Here is a 16,492-nt window from a genome sequence, read left to right as displayed (position 1 = left end):
TCTTCCAAGTTTAGGTCATAACAATGATGCGATCACTCTGCGTTAACGAACGATTGAACTTCAGGGAAAGCAATATGAGAGGCCAATGATCCGGTTCGCAGTGATCATGCGAACAGTATGTTTTCCTGAGATCAGTTATCAGTTCAAGCAAGGTTGCAAATAAAACGTGAACAATAACGCATCCTTTGGTCGAAAGTCGCTTTGTTATTCACGCGCAGCAAATTGCTCTTCCAAGTTTAGGTTATAACAACGACGCGATCACTCTGCGTTAACGAACGATTGAACTTCAAGGAAAGCAATATGAGAGGCCAATGATCCGGTTCGCAGTGATCATGCGAACAGCATGTTTTCCTGAGATCAGTTACCGGAAAATACTGGTCAAATTTTCCACTTATCCCGACCCCCTTGAATGAGTACTTTTGCTTGAAGACATAACTACAACGGAGTTTCTTAACCAGTCCCAAGCCGCGTGTCGCTCGATAGATCGCAGGATATGATTGGCCACTGTATCACATTACGTCAGAGGACATATCTGCAATAAGAGGACATAAGTGCAACGGTACAGACCTATGTCATGATGGAGCTATGATGGATGTTTCGCAGTTAGGATCCAGACTCTCTGAGGTGTTGCCTCTACACCCTGGAAACGAGGTAAACCCCGCCCTCTACTCCGCCCTGTTTCCCGCCCTCGGACTCAATTGCTTCCGGACCGTCTCGTAACTCAATAGGTCAGGGTCCATGTCAATTTTAAATTCTAAGAGAGCATTTTCCCATGACATCCTGTTTTCAGGCAGGTTTTAAGTGACCCCTTCACATAACTATGACTGAATTCCTGAACCAGTATCTTTGATGAAAGAGTTTCTGCTCCCACTCAACTAAATTCACAAAGCTCCTCAAATCATTGAATTGTTCCCGTACCTGAATCAATACTAAATAGCCCCACAAAGCTTCAGGGGAAAGAGGTCAGGATTTACTCTGACAAGTGCTCGTTACCCTAACTAAAATCGGCGATTTGTAATCCTTAGGTATTCATGTGATTACCACGGAAGAATATAAATGATCACATATTTAATTAGCGGAAACAAGTACGCAGCAAAAGACCTTTAGATGCGACTTAACAAATTTGATATTTAAGTGCTACAAATATTCCTCTGAGTAAGAAAAAGTATTATCAAAGTGTGAATTGTGTAGCATTTATGCACATAGCTGGGTCTCAAATGAACAAGAGAATTCATATAATAATTGGAAATTTTTCCTTTCTCTCGGCCAAGGACGTTGCTTTGCTGAAAGTGGTACCCAGTCAGGGGGCAGTATGGGTTAAGGCCTATGCTTCTCCTGGCTTCTGTTTCTACCATTTCTTCCAACACAATGAGGATCATTTTCTTTTTTGCTCTGCTTGTTTTTTGTCAATTTGGCTCTGATAAAGTGAAACAAACAAAAACAAAAACAAAAACAAAACAAACCTATGCCCTTCAATTTTAATATGCACAACTTCCTACCACATTTACACATGTCCAACCAAATGGAGGTTTAACCCTTCAACTCCCAAGATCTTATTATTAATTCTCCTTACTATCTCCCATACAGTTCTAGTGATGTTAGTTTGGAGAATTTGGTATTGGATCAACTAATAATCCCCAAATTAATATTTTTCTATATTCTCATCACTTTTCTGCTCAATATTGTATTGATATTGTAAGGAGAAATTCTGTCTTGGTCACTGATGGGAGTGAAAGGGTTAACCATTCTCAAAACTGTTTTGAGCAAATTCTTTAAACAGTGCCCTCTACAAAATGAATATGATCTGTTTCCAATTATCAGTTAGTTTCCATGTTGCTGTGTGTCTGTTCAGTAATAGATCACAGATCATCAAAATGTGGTAAGAACAAAAAAGTGGCAAATGGGGAGCAGCCAAGTTTGTCACTGTTGTTCATACCACCTTTTGACGTCTTCTGTGATATATTACTGTTCAGACACATGGCAACAGAAAAGTTGTTTCAAATGATAAAAAAAAACAAAATGTTTAAGGTGATATCATCTATGCATCTGTCCTCCAACAGATCATAAATAAGAAACAATCAAAATGCATTTATAATTCACTTTATCATATAATACCTATCAGATGAATGAAAGCTATCAAAGAGTTAACTAAACAATTCTGAAAAATTTGTTGCATAAAGGAAATTCAAATTGGGTCAAGAGAAGGAGAGAAATTGTGCAAGCATCTTTTAACCAACAATGTAATTTTCAGAATTATATCAGAGGTACACTATAACTTTTGATAGCTCTATGGGAACCACTGGCTTCATGTCAACTGTAAGGAAAAGATTACCAGGATAACTCACATAAATAATATGTTATAGTCCAAAGGTACCATAACTTTGCATTACAATGGTACTAGAATACTGAAAAAAGCTGACAATTTTGTGACCTTCCACTGACAGTGGTTGGTGTTGTTTATACTGTTTGGAAGCCACAAATATACAATTTTCTTAACAAAAATAAAACCAAATGTCACATTATAGCAGGAATAGATACACCTTTGTGACAAGCAATCATGCCAGACTTAGTATCCTGGCCATATTATGTACAAATTTTTAACTACCATGATATAACTTAAAATAATTGCTGGTCCTTAGGAAATGTTCCCATATATTTGCAAATGATTGATAGCATCACTTCATCTGCTCCACCACCAATTGACAAAAGACGGTTGTCTCTATAAGCGCGGCTGACTTCCACTTCTGAAGTAAAACCCATTCCTCCCCAGAACTGCAGGCAGGAGTCAGGTACCTCTCGTGCAAGGCGACCAGCCTTGAGTTTGAGCATTGAGGCTAGCTTGTTGACATCTTTACCTTTCATGTACAGATCTAAAGCATAGAAAAGTAAATTAGTCACCAACTTAGGATAACAATTTGTAATAACAGAGAGACCTAGAGTCCAAACATGGCACCCAAAGTGAAAAAAAGAAAAAACATTTCAATAAAAGAAGCAAGGATAAAACAAAAAAAGAAACACACACACACACTTAATAAGCCTAATAAGAAGCACAAGTTCCTCTTTATGATATGATAACATGTTTCTTATATAATCATTATTAAATTGAAAGAATTGGACCAAAGCATAGCTTTCTCTCCCTCTATGACAGTAGTAAAACTCTAACCAAAATTATTTAAAGCTGCCAAGAACCAACCTGTAGTTCTATATACAAGTGACCTGAGCAGTTCAACTTCAGTTTGAAGCTCAGCAAGGCGGAAGTGAACATACTGATTGTCTAGAATGGATTTGCCGAATGCCTTCCTTTCCCTGCAGTAGGTGGCAGTTTCAAAAATAATTCTCTCCATAGACAACAGAACTAAAACAAAAAATATATCACATAAATAACAAGAAAAGGTATCTATTATTTTGATAAAAACCCTCTGCTAAATTAAATAAAAGTTTTACTTAGTCAGTCCATTCACTTTTGTTCTTATATTTATCAAATCCTTTTCCCACGAAAGGGAAAATTTAGTGTTCATTAAAATAATAACTAAAAATAATTCTATCATTGACTTTTATCATTACTATTTAACTGTAATATCATAATTTTTACCATTATAATTATGAATGTGACTTGTTATTATTACTGACATAATTATAAATAAACTGTGGCCCTGCCTTGGCAAGGGGTAACTCAAGATAATTTGGTTTTATCAACTGAGTTGATAATGTAACCTTGTCTCTGTAAAGAGTTTCTAAAGGTAACCCCTAAGTTTCAGAAACTTGGAAAACCCAAACAAACCTACTCTACGGTTCACACTTCAGTATGTGATGAATATTATAGTGTTCCTGATCTTGAGCCTTAGACTCTCTCAAATGTGAGCAAGAATTCTTTCTAGACTGATAATAAGAGTTTCTTAAGTTGTCTTTGTTTATTGGTCATCCTATAATACCTGAAGCCCCAGCAAAAACTCTTTCCTCAACAAACTGAAACATCTGGTATGGAAACCCCATTCCTTCCTGACCAATCAGGTATGACTGTGGTACTTTCACATCCTCAAAGAACAGCTCTGCAGTGTCTGATGAATGCATCCCAAGCTTGTTAATATTCCTTGCCTTATGGACTCCAGGTAGATTGAGAGGAACACAGATCAAAGACTTGTTTTTATGTGGTGGACCTCCACTTGTATTTGCTAAAAGACAAATCCAATCTGCCTGGAGACCATTTGTAATCCATAACTTGCTTCCATTTATGACAAAGTCATCTGTTGCAAAAAAAATCATTTGAAGCCTTGTGGACACAGACAGTTTAAATAAACTGTTGAAATACTAAATCAAACAAAGTATGGATACACCCATATCAGTTTTCCTTCTGGCCTTCCCTACAAGGGCATACCCTTGTAGATTGACAAATTTATACACCTGCAGTATCTACATGCTGTGGCTATAAAATTACATTCTATAAGTAAAAGGTGTTGCTTCTGTAGTTATCAACAGAAGTAAACTAAAATATAAAACACAATAAAATATAATAACAATGCAAAACCTTGCTTGTTCCTCAAAAAAATGGAATTAGACGGGAAACTTACAGCAGTATTCAGGCCAGTCTATTATACATAGTTCAATTGTAACCCCTCTTGGTCACCTTAACAAGATAAACAATTCCATAATATAGGATTCTTTGTCCCATTTTCAGCTTGCTGACTCAATCAAGATGTTTTGACTGTAAGCAGTCTGATAAATTAGCTGGATCAAAAATTAAGAGGTCTGGATTCAAGCCCTTGCTTGGTCATTGCATCATGTTCATAGGTAAGATACTTCACCATCACAACACAGTGTCTCTCCTCCAAGGGCATAAATGAGTAGTCATGGGAAACTAAACTATGAGCAGTCCTTTCCATCACACAAGCAGAAAAAAATTCAGAGAAAAAAAATTGATGTTAGCACATCACAGGGAGCTCTTGATGCACTGCAGGGGCTTTATGAATGAGGCTCTCAAAAAATAGGGACTACAGATTAAGCCCAAGAGTTTGACCTCCATGTTTGGCTCACAACAACAAAAATATAATTGGCGACTGGATGGATATGTGTCAACACTTCTCAACACTGCAGATTAATCATTGTCTGATGACCTGTAGGAATGTTTGTTGCCACTTCTGACAATTTGTTTGCTAAAACCAGGGCAGACAGAAGTGCTAGAAGCTCTTTTTGTTAGCAAAGAAGTTTTTCTCAATTTTGCTAACCAGCATTGGAAAGATAACCTTATCCACTGGATAAATCATTATCCCATGGATAGCACAATAGGTTATGTTAACACTCACCAGGTGGATAGTGATTTATCCTTTGGATAGCATTATCCATTCTTTGAACAACTGGGTCCAGGGGTTTTGTCCCACAAGACAATCATCAAGCCCTTAAGCATATCCTTGTAATTTTATTGCCCTTCAGTTATCAGACAAGGACAAAGACTGCATGACTTCTTTTTCAGAAGACAAATTACAAGCAAACACATAGCAAAGGTTGTTTTGCAATGGTTCCATGGACTGACCTGCCCTTCAAAGGAGTTTTTTTCATAAGACTCATCTTTACTGAAACATTTCATGGATTTCCAGTTTATTGTGCACATCAAAATTTGAAATGGTTTAATTTTGTGAGATAATCCATGAATTGCGATGATATGAAGATTGAGTGCTAATTCAGATAAGAGATGTCTTTGATTATGTCTAATTGAGATTACATTTTGACACCTCACTATCATTAAGCCATGCATGGTCAAACTCTTGAGTTGAGTCTGTAGTTCCTACTTTATGAGCTCCCCACTCACTAAGCTCCCTTGGTGCACCAACATCACTCCAAGAGCTCCCTGCAGCTGGCTAACATCAATTTTTCTGCAATTATGTTTTTGACTATAGGGCAATGGACAACCATTCCAACAAGAAAGAGTTGCACTCCTAAATGTCAATCCTAATTTTGAAGCCTAATTCCTTTCAATGACAAACCTCCTTTTTTAATAGCTGTAGTTTTAATACTTGCAACATCTGATCCAGCCCCAGGTTCACTCACTCCAAGACAGGCCACAACATCACCAGCAATGGATGGAACTAAAAACTCTTGTTTAAGCTCTTCACTACCAAACCTGATAAGTGCTGGAGTTGCCATGTCTGCCTGAACTCCTATGGCCATGGGTATAGCACCACATTTAATGCTTCCTGTTGAGAAAGTAAACCTCTATACTTCCATGTTTTTAGTGCTTGTTCTCCTTACTGTTTCCCATAATTAAAATAGTTGTAGTTGTTAACAAAATCAAGGTTTTGGACACTTCAATTTAACATACACTCTCCCATTGGCTTGACATACATCACTTTTTTTTCTCACGTAAGCAAAGCACTGCATTTTTCAAAAAGTTTTATCAGTTTGTTCGATAACAGGGTACAGACTTCAGATAATTCGATAGAGACTACTTCAAGAATTTTAAGGAGTCAGTCTGCTTACTTCACTCTGATGACAGGTTTGGAATTGTTTAAATATTCATCACAGCACTAACATTAGAGGAATAGTACTCTGGGCAGGGCTCTCTGATTACAATAAAATATAGTGATCTGTGGATTAGCAGGCTCCACACCATGTTAAATATCCCAGGCAAATCTTAAAGAGAGCACCAAGAACCAAAGGGAGCTCTAGAGGAATACTTTAGGCCCTTACTTCCTTTGCCAATGGGAGCTCTAGAGGAATACTTTAGGCCCTTACTTCCTTTCCCAATGGGAGCTCTAGAGAAATACTTTAGGCCCTTGCTTCCTTGCCCCCCCCCCCCCCCCTCAAAAATGTCTAGCTACAGCCTTGAATTAAGTCAAGAGTTTTGTATAAATACATGAGGGTTGCTTCAAAACTATCTCTGTTTCAAACCACATGCATGTATAACTTCCCCTGTTGAATGTCCAGGCTCCGAGGCTGATGGGAAATAAAGAATCATTGGCTGGAGGATAATTATCAGATACACCACAACATTTTCATCAGCAACCAAAACTGAGATATGCTCACTTGCTGTTGAGAAGACACTAGATCAGAGACCAAACAGTGGAAAGGTAAAAAAAATTGCTGACCTAACTCTTCAGCCATGGCCACACTAAAAGAATAGTCCAATCCTAATCCACCATACTTAGTGGGCTTGTTTACTCCAAAGAATCCGGCCGGTCCCAGCTTTTTAAAAACTTCATGAGCGGGAAACCTCTTCAAATTCTCCCATTCGTCAACGTAGGGGTTTATTTCTTTCTCGATTAATTTCTTGAGAGATTTTCGGAGTTCTGCATGATCCTCCGTAAAAATAGATTCGTGGCTTACTTCGTACGATTCTTTTCGTAAATTTGGCGCTGCTCTATAATACGTGCTTGTTGAAAACAATTTAAAAAGCGAACGAAATTGTGTGCATTTCGTCATCGAAACCCTCGCAGAAACAGCCATGTTGGTTACTCATTCCGTTTAGCAATGGATGCTGCGGAGCCTTGGGAACGAGTCTGGAATATGACAGCAAAAGTCACGAGATTTATCAAGTAAGATTACTTACGCAAGGCAAAGAATTTCACAACAATGGTTTTCCAGGAGGGATGTCACTTCCTCAGTGAATATCTTTTGAGTAAACGCCTTAATCGATATTGTGATTTTTAATTAAAAAAGATGGATAATGGATACATCACCGCTGGATTTGCTTGGAGGCCGGGATCTCAAATAGATGTGAAACGCGTAGAGCTTCTGATCTGCAGAGCGGAGGACATATATCGGGACCACTTTGATAACGACGATGTTACCGTGGAAAACTTAAAATATTCAACTTATAACCTGGAGCAGTGGAATTCAGAGGGCGGGAGCTTTTGTGTCTGTCCAGCTCTTAAACCTGGCGTGTATCATTTCGTTTTTCGCATAGACAATGGGGAACAGAGAGAATTGACAATTTCTGATTATTACGACAGAACTTTTCTTGGTAATGGTCGTGCTGTTAATTACATCGAAGTTTTGGCTAATAACAAGAAAAATTTAGCACGTGGTAAGTATGGATTAAATACATCATATACCAGCAAGGGCCTTGTTCTAGCTTTAAAGTTTATAGTATGAAGTATGTGCACGGTCTGTTGATCAACCTTGGGTATCACTAGGTGTCAAATATTCAGCTGTATCAATTTACTTCGATTCCTCAGTCACTGGAGACCGGACAGCCCTTGCGCAGTATACTATAATTAATTGTTTACAAATATTACTCTTCGAAGTGTCTTGCAAATCATCTTCTGGTTGGATGGGTCAGCTTCAACCGAGACAAGTCGCTCACATTGAGTCGAATCAATTCAAATCAACAACATTTTGAACCCTTGCGGAATATATGTTTTGGTTCAATTTTGTCCTTGGTTCAAATTTTATTTTCTTTTGTTTTCGGGTATTGTAATGTATGATAATGAACCACAACATATATTCCAAGGGTGATAGGTCAAGTTGCCCAAGAGTCATCTTGCCTGAAACTTGAGTCAGGTTGCCTGAAATTTTAGTCATGTCACCTGAAAAAAAGAGTCAAGTCACCCAAAGACACAAATACTAAAAACATCAGAATTTCAGAGTATGTTTGAGTAACAATTCTATTGGTATGTACTCATTTCTTACTCACCGACATTTTGTAGGCTCGAGAAACTCTTTCTTGGTTCTTAACAAATATGTTTGAGCAATGATTCTAAAAGCATTGTTCATTTCTAACAAGAAAGGGAAGCATTGTTCATGTCTAATAACAAAACAAAGCATTGACCCTTTACCAACTTTTCAAACAGGACAATCAACATTTGTTTACCAGGTTTTTTCATCTGTTATTGCTAAGAAAGTCACAAATAGACGCAACAGAACTTTACTTTTATGTTACACTGCATCCATACATTTATTGTTGTAGAAATGAACAACACTTCCCTTCATAGTATTGTTAGAAACCAAGATAAAGTTTCTCAAGCTTACGAAATGTCCGTGAGTAAGAAAGATTATATACCAAATGAACAACGCTTCGTTTTGTTGTTAGAAATGAACAAAGTTTCCCTTTGTTGAAGGGAATGAACAACATTCTTAGAATCTTCCTGGTGTTGTCGGAAACAAAGAGTGCTTAAGTGATAAAAATTTCTCAACTTTATTGCCTATTCACAGTCTGAAATTCTAATGTTTTTAGTACTTGTTTTTTTCGGGCGACTTGACTCTTTTTTTTAGGCGACATAACTAAAATTTCGGGCAACATGACTTGGGTTTCAGGCGACATGACTTCAGGTGAGAGGACTCTTAGGTGACTTGACTGTAAACCATTCCAAGTATCCTGCAAATCTACGTATTTGATGACTCTACCTCAACTAGGATAAGCCGTTCAATTCAAAGCGAATTGTCAACACTTTCAAACCAGTCTTGTAGCAGGTAGAGAATTATTTTTTAGGTGTCTTGAAAATCGACCTCTTGTATGAAATTTCCACCTTAAGAAGGATACTTTATTCAGATTTCCAGTATTAAGAGAGGACTTCACCACAAATTGACTAGCTGTAGGTCAATTCATAAACTGCCCTAGGAAAAGAATTTTTCCATGCTAAGTATGTTTATAGTAAGGTCCATTTCTTATTGTGAATAGCAATATTACCTGTGTTGAATAAGTTTTCTTAAGAAGGTGTCCATTTTGGAAGCGCACCAACCAAGTGTAAGGCTTGGAACCAAAAATGCAGGGTCTGGGAGTTGTGAGACAGACCCAAATAATATTTCCCTCAGAAACATTTATATTTTTATTCCATCCTATTTACCTTTATGACAACCTAATGTTTATATTGTTGAAATGTTAAATTCTTAGAAATTGTAGTACTGAATTGAACAAAAATCTTTTGTTTTCTATTGTATGAAGATGGGCAAATACACTTAAGTAGTGTTCAGTTCACTCAATCACAAGTTTGTTCAAATTTGCACATCCTTTCAATAATTTTTTTAGCAAAGTCTGCTTGTTGTTAAATGCTTCCCATAAGTTTGATAGATGTGTTTAGTATTGCTTAGCTGGGTTACTAGAACCAGGTTATGGTGATTTTGAACAGTGAGTAGTTTTTATCTAACCCTATGACTAGTAGGAGGGTTTGATCTATTAAGCTTTCCCAAAGGTGATTTAAGTGAGTGATAAACAATGAGTGGTAGGATATTTGCAACTGAGTTAAAACTTTGATAATTTCCAGTAGTAGCAGACTTATGGTTTTGATGTATCATTTTGACAGCACATGGGAACTCAGTCAATGTGAATTCAGTCAGTGATGAGAAACACCAGTCCACTAAGATGAGTAACAGCAAAGACTCACACTGCGAGCAAGACCAAAGCAACAGATCATGTGTTTTGTTATGACAAACATTTATAGATCATGAAAAACAATTAATTTATACAATACTAACAGGATGGGTGGTCAACTCTATTATCCTATCAAGCAACACTGCAAGCAGTAGTACTTTTACCTCTTTTACAAAATAGGTGACAGGTAAGTGCAAAAATGATATTTTTAAAACCGTTAAATTATATTTTCTGTGTCAGAAAAAAATAGAATTACATAGTAGTAACTTGTCATGACAAACACAATGAATTACATGAAAAAAAAGCTTTTGTAGCTCAATCAACAAACATTTTTACCTGTCCAAACTATGGTTGTTTGAATCATATATAAATATGTAAGTAATAAAGTAGCTCCATGTTACGAATTGATGTCAATACAACTTGGCAGGATTGTCATACTTTGTTAGTAATCAATTCTGCAATGGTCAAGTTACTTAACCTTTTTAACCTGTATTGCAATATGCACTGCATTTTGGTAAAGAAAACATTAAATTATAGTGTTGCAATCAATGTGTTGGCAGTTTTCTATTATTTGTATTACTGTAATTCCAGTGTAATTTAATATTATTTGTTAGTACTGTGAGCCAAATCCTCTTATCTTTTTTAACAATTATTAAAGGAATAAATGGTTTGAGGCTTATTTTCTGTCGTACCATATGACTTTTTCTATTCAAATTTTACACTCTCTCTTGGTGTAAATTTCCTTTCAAAAAGTTTTTAAGGTGAGCAATAAAATATTTCTGCAAATGACAGTTATAAAAGTTTATTTTTAAGCCCAACTTCATGCACTAGAGCCAGTTTTCCTGCCTTCTATCCAAATATATTGATTATGGGCTGTTAACAAAAGATTCAACATTCATTTATTTGCTACACAACTCCAGAATATTTTAGGAATACGTTTATATTTTTTTAACATTTTAGTATCCCTGTACTTATTTTGTATAAGTAAAAATACATGTTACAATGTTACAGTAATTACTATTTTTTGTTAGGCGTAAGGTTCCTGAATCCGATTTCTTGAAAGTCAAGGTAACTTAGCAGGCCTGAAGCCATATATTAGAAACAAATTTAAAGAATCAAGGAGCAGGTTCTGGCATCCAAATCAATCCATTTTGTTACTTAAGCTGAAAGTTTTATGTTATATTTCCAAACAATTTTAAACCCCTGTCTTGAATGAAAACAGAACAGCTTTACAGGTCTTTAAGTTTCCAGGACCTTCAAGAAATGGGCCTTGGCTTAAATAATCTGATTAAAGAATTTAAAAGTAAATGAAGTGTGGTGTGTGGTTTGGTTTGAACTCAAATCTAACAATTAACTCTGTTGTCTATCTAGTTAGAAACTTGTGTTGATCAAGAGGAAGTGGTGCCTACTGAAGAATGACTCATATCAAGGCCAATGAAAATCTCTACCAACAACCTTATACAGAGCATGATTGTATGGCCTGTAGAATTGTTGAAATAATTTTACAGTCTCGTTTCTAAAAATGACATGTCTTTTTCCTTTTGATCCCTCTAAAGACTCTAAACAGTCTCCCCACTTTTTGCCATCTGATCAAATTTTTTCCTTACAGCAAGGGAATCCTATAGATCCGTTGAAATAGAAGTTCTTTTGGGAATCCTTTAGATCCGTTGAAATAGAAGTTCTTTTGGGAATCCTTTAGATCCGTTGAAATAGAAGTTCTTTTCAGTGATAAATGGCCCTAGATATAACAACTTCTTAACAGGTTTTATCTCATTAGCTGTATTTTGGAAAAGACCTTCTCCACTGACAAAGTGAATCCATGAAAATGGAAAAATACATTAACCATTGATGTAAGTGGTTGATATAAACCTCAATTTTCACTATACCTCTTTCAGTGGCCAAAACACTTACCTCCTTTGTGACAAATTCCTCAAATTTTGGAAGGAAAGAGTTGTTTTTGTTCAATAAAAGTTGTGTATAATCTGATATAGCTCTTACCATAGGATCTTGCACAATCACTTAGAGCTTAACATTTCTTGACCACTTGTACACACTCCTAGGAACAGTCTGGGGTGAAGTAGCCAGGAGATTTTCAGGTAACTGATCTTCCCTTGACTCGGGCATGTGACTCCTGTACCACTCAAGGCCCTGTTTGTAGTTTTCATCACGGTTGAAAAAGTGTACCTCCCACGGGCATGCTCTGATATCAGGATTTATTTATTTTTTTTTTAGAGAGCACGGTAACGAATCCTGCAATGTGATCGGTTCTTTACCCGATCAGTATTTTCCAATCCCTGCCCACGGATAACGGTAACGCTTTCGTGAGTCGCAGAGTGCATACCTTCTTTCGTTGCCAATTTTCATAAGTATATCTCGTTTTTCCGTCTGGGCAGTATTTTTAAGCAAAGGTATGGGTCACTACCTCAAGCCGGTAACTAACTTATTAATCCTCTTTTTCTCTCTCAATCACTTTAGTCGACAGAAAAATATCGGTGTCAGAATGAATTTGTATAAGCAATAGTTTCAATACGTTGGTTGACAAGCGGCCTAAAGACCGTCTGCAATTAATTTTAATCGTTCACAAAAAGTAACTAGAAAGTTAAAACGTGGGGTAATTTTTATGGAGAAAAGACCAGATTTACACACGCCATTGCAGCAAACAAACGAGCAAACTCTCCCAACTTTCAGATAAAAAATTTGAATTTACTTTCAATTACTTTCCTCGCTGTTTACTTAATGAACAGAGGTAAATCTTCGTATATGAATCAATCATCGATGAGAGTGAATAATACTCTCCGTAAGATCATTGACTGTTTTTGAGGAAAACATTGTCGTGACAGTACTTGCCAAACTAGTTTCATTGTGTTTCAAAAGTTTACATGCGCTTTTTCTTTTGTTACGCGCTCTCTAATTGACAGGTGTCAGATTATGACAGAAAGAATAATGTTTCAAAGTTTGTTTGAAAGCCTTTTAAATCACCTTTATAATTATGCAAATAAAAATGTTTCGGTGAAGCATCTCTCTTTAACTTGCATCACCTCTATTTTAACTACCATTTACTCGCTCAAAAATTGTTCAGTTTATGGAAGGTCACAGTTTTTCCACCATACGAACCTCCCAGCCGGCAAATAACATATGTCTATTGCATATGGCTATGAACCTTTTCTTCTCTAACATGTAAGGTATATGAATAAGTAGATTGGAAAGACGTTCATGACGAGCACAGGACTTCCCTGATCTATTGACTAACACAAGATTTGTATTTCAATTGTGGGTGTTCCACTGCACCTGTTGAATTTTTCTTACCGCTGTAGGCACGTTTAGATCATCTCCTATCATGTACTAAGACTGAGCCATGCAATCAACCACAAGCTTCCCTCGGCAATGCAGTCGAATTCTAATGATTACTTACTGACTGTTACTGGTTTGTTTTATTAGCGAGTAAAATTTTCCCACAAATATCGCTTTTCGAATTTTGAGTTCACATTACATACAAGTTTGCCCATCATATCAGATCATACTGGTACTGAGTGTCCAACATGTGCCATGAAATGCTGAAAATCAAAAGAGTTGAGAATTCACTCGATAGTAAAAGTCTTCTCGTTAACTTTCAAAATATTTTTGCTTGTTGGGAAATGACCCTTGGAATTTTTTTGAAATGTCTTACATTTACTAGCAAAAAATACTACTGTGGGACTTCAGGAGAGGTCAGAACTAAGGGATTTAAACACAAAATTACCTGGAAAGACTTTCATAAGAACAAAATTAGTACTGACCTCAATTTAAATGGATATAATTTTCTAAATGTCGGTAAAGTCAGAGTTAGTCGTTTGTTGTGCTATGATGATTACTTTTAATTTAGAGAGAGCATCGCAAGCAGAATTTAATTTTCATAGAAAATGTCGTAAATACTGTATCATGTAGCGGCCGACACAAGTGAAGGAAATTTCAACGACAACTATGAGTTTCGCTAGTGAAGACGCACTATGAGGCGAGAATATATTGTACGGAAAAGACTTGAATCGTTTTATTAGCGTAGTCGAGGTATCCAAGTACTTATCGTAAACTGAAATATGAAATTATAAGGAAGAAGCTAAGCTAAATTCTAAGATACGGAGCAACATTCCAATCATTCCGATATAAAAGCAAGATCTCAAAAGACTAGCTAAAACTCTTAAAACAAACTCACAAAAGACGATCTTCAAGGATAAAGGAGAACTGCTTGAAAACGAATTCTAACAAAACTAATAACCGAGTGGGAAAAACGAGCAGCTTACCAACAAAGCATGAACAACGTAAACCACGTGTTACAAGGTTGCAAAGAAACTGGTATAAAAAAACTGGGCGAAACTACCGAAAGACTAGATGTTTAAACAAGTACGAAGAGAGGGAACATAAGCACTTACATAACAGTCCCGCTTGTAAAAGTTTGACCTAAACAAACTTCGAGATAAGGTGGGCAAAAGGGCGCTTTTCGATAAACACGTCTTATCGTTAGCCCAACGCAAGATAACTAACTAAAAAGCGGTTCTGGGTGGAACTTAAAGATCACGTCCCTAATGGACAAACAGTAACGTCACTATTGCAGTTTAACACGTTTAACACGAAACAAACTTATAACAAATCAATGTCCTGTAGCAAAGGCGTGGCAGCCGTTACATATCACAAGTGCGTAAATAATTAGTTTGCTTAACTTATCTGCCGTAATTAGTGAGTGAGTGGGCGATTGCGAATACGCTTATTTTTTTGTAGCGATAAAGCGAATTTAGATAGAATATAGAAAGTAGAATTCCAGTGTATGTAAAGTGGTGTAAATACTAATGTATTATAGTGATTTGCGTGCCGTAAGAAGTGAGTGGGTTGGCAATTTCTAATATAACTATTTTTTATAGGTTGAGAGCTTAACAATCATGATTCCATTGTATGTAAAGAGGTTTAAGTAATGTATGAGAACCATTTAGTAAGTAATGTAATCGGTTGATATAACTTACAAATTAGAACTTACTCTTTGAAACGAAGAGGACACCTTAACCATACACTCAAGAGAATCTCATCACTACGATAGTAATGTGTATGTTGGTCTATGCTGTAAGAATTTGTTTTTGTCAGTTTCCGTGATGTGCCTAATGCATTCTATTCGGTAACTAGGTAATTTAATACTAATCCCTTAATCCCCTTTATTCTGTAACTACCTTTGCCACTTAAATCATTGTACTGTGCTAGCGGATATTAATAAACAATGTCGCAGAGAGTTATGTTAGTCGTAGTGTTCTTACACATGCATTATCTCGCTTCCCGAAATAAAGACTCTAGCGGACTCTTAACCCAATCCCTAAACAAGAAAGAGTATTTAGAACATTTGACCAACAATCGGTTCGACGACTGTGGTGCGAATCGAAATTAAAAGAGGAGAAACGCGGTAGAGGAACAGAAGGATTTGAGGTCTCTTTGACCAAAGACCAGTTCTTTCCCTTTTTCCTCACTCCTTCACTTCTTAATGATTGAATTGACTCATCACCTGGAAAATAATATTATGCAAGTTCACATTTTAAGATAACCCTCAACTGCTACTAATTTTTTAAATAGTAAGGGACAGATGACAAGCTAGACCAGTTAGCCTTTCGGAGGTTATTCTCGATGATACCTTAAAGTTAATGTTAAAAACAAATACATAAACAAACTCATGAGTCCATAATGTAGACCAGGAATACAACACTTACTTCAGACTGGTTACAAAACGCAGGCCAGCTGAAAACAAAAACAGTTCTCTTATCTAGATATACCTTAATTTAAATAGGTTTTAAAGGTTCTTATTGTATTATCAAAAGTACCCCAGCCTTTGCCCACAACAGTGACATTTGATAAGAACATCTTTACGGAAATAGATGTAGCAAAAAGTTTAAACCGAGTTTGGCTTTGCGTTTTGTGGTTCCCTGGGCTCAAAATATCTCTGTATTCATCACCTCTTTTATCCTGGCCTTAACGGATAAACAGCGGGAGCAGTTATCACGAGACGGCTACGTAACCCTCGCCACACTTTGACTGACCCCCGCATTTTCGCTCGTTTTATTAACCGAAATTGGCGCAGACTACTTTGTCAATTTAGATTACCTGTGTTGTGCAATGTGCATGGCCACGCCTCCACGTAGAAATTCAATATTTTTCCCCTCGTTTGTTTCCGTTTACATATTT

At 36.6% G+C, this 16,492-nt stretch overlaps 2 protein-coding genes and 1 pseudogene across 2 annotated transcripts; 1 reads left to right on the top strand and 2 right to left on the bottom strand.

The window, feature by feature from the left end:
- Positions 1–1,464: 1,464 nt before the first annotated feature.
- On the bottom strand, positions 1,465–7,488 carry LOC113675948 (putative acyl-CoA dehydrogenase 6). The gene is made up of 5 exons (XM_027192550.2): positions 7,080–7,488; positions 5,979–6,188; positions 3,933–4,244; positions 3,194–3,355; positions 1,465–2,870 (listed from the first exon to the last, which is right to left on the bottom strand). Exons 1-5 carry the CDS (start codon positions 7,435–7,437, stop codon positions 2,617–2,619), a joined length of 1,296 nt encoding a protein of 431 aa, XP_027048351.2. The 5' UTR covers positions 7,438–7,488; the 3' UTR covers positions 1,465–2,616.
- Positions 7,489–7,502: 14 nt separating this feature from the next.
- Positions 7,503–11,608, top strand: LOC113675957 (uncharacterized). The gene is made up of 2 exons (XM_027192560.2): positions 7,503–8,017; positions 10,233–11,608. Exons 1-2 carry the CDS (start codon positions 7,651–7,653, stop codon positions 10,355–10,357), a joined length of 492 nt encoding a protein of 163 aa, XP_027048361.2. The 5' UTR covers positions 7,503–7,650; the 3' UTR covers positions 10,358–11,608.
- A 212-nt stretch (positions 11,609–11,820) lies between these two features.
- Positions 11,821–12,514, bottom strand: LOC113675944 (heparan sulfate glucosamine 3-O-sulfotransferase 2 pseudogene; annotated as a pseudogene).
- Positions 12,515–16,492: the final 3,978 nt, after the last annotated feature.

Source organism: Pocillopora damicornis, chromosome 9 (genome assembly GCF_964200805.1).
Source record: "Pocillopora damicornis chromosome 9, jaPocDami1.2, whole genome shotgun sequence".
Classification (NCBI taxonomy): Eukaryota; Metazoa; Cnidaria; class Anthozoa; order Scleractinia; family Pocilloporidae; genus Pocillopora; species Pocillopora damicornis.
The sequence above is the reverse complement of the archived record's forward strand: the minus strand, read 5'-3'. Positions and strand labels throughout refer to the sequence as shown.

Excerpts from the sequence above, each read along its gene's own strand:
- LOC113675957 (XM_027192560.2), top strand. The coding sequence starts at position 7,651 with ATGGATAATGGATACATCACCGCTGGATTTGCTTGGAGGCCGGGATCT. Across the intron at positions 8,018-10,232 it reads CAAGAAAAATTTAGCACGTG|CACATGGGAACTCAGTCAAT; the intron begins GTAAGTATGGAT and ends TCATTTTGACAG.
- LOC113675948 (XM_027192550.2), bottom strand. The coding sequence starts at position 7,437 with ATGGCTGTTTCTGCGAGGGTTTCGATGACGAAATGCACACAATTTCGT. Across the intron at positions 6,189-7,079 it reads GGCCATGGCTGAAGAGTTAG|GAAGCATTAAATGTGGTGCT; the intron begins GTCAGCAATTTT and ends CTTTCTCAACAG. Across the intron at positions 3,356-3,932 it reads AGTTTTTGCTGGGGCTTCAG|TTCTGTTGTCTATGGAGAGA; the intron begins GTATTATAGGAT and ends TTTTTGTTTTAG.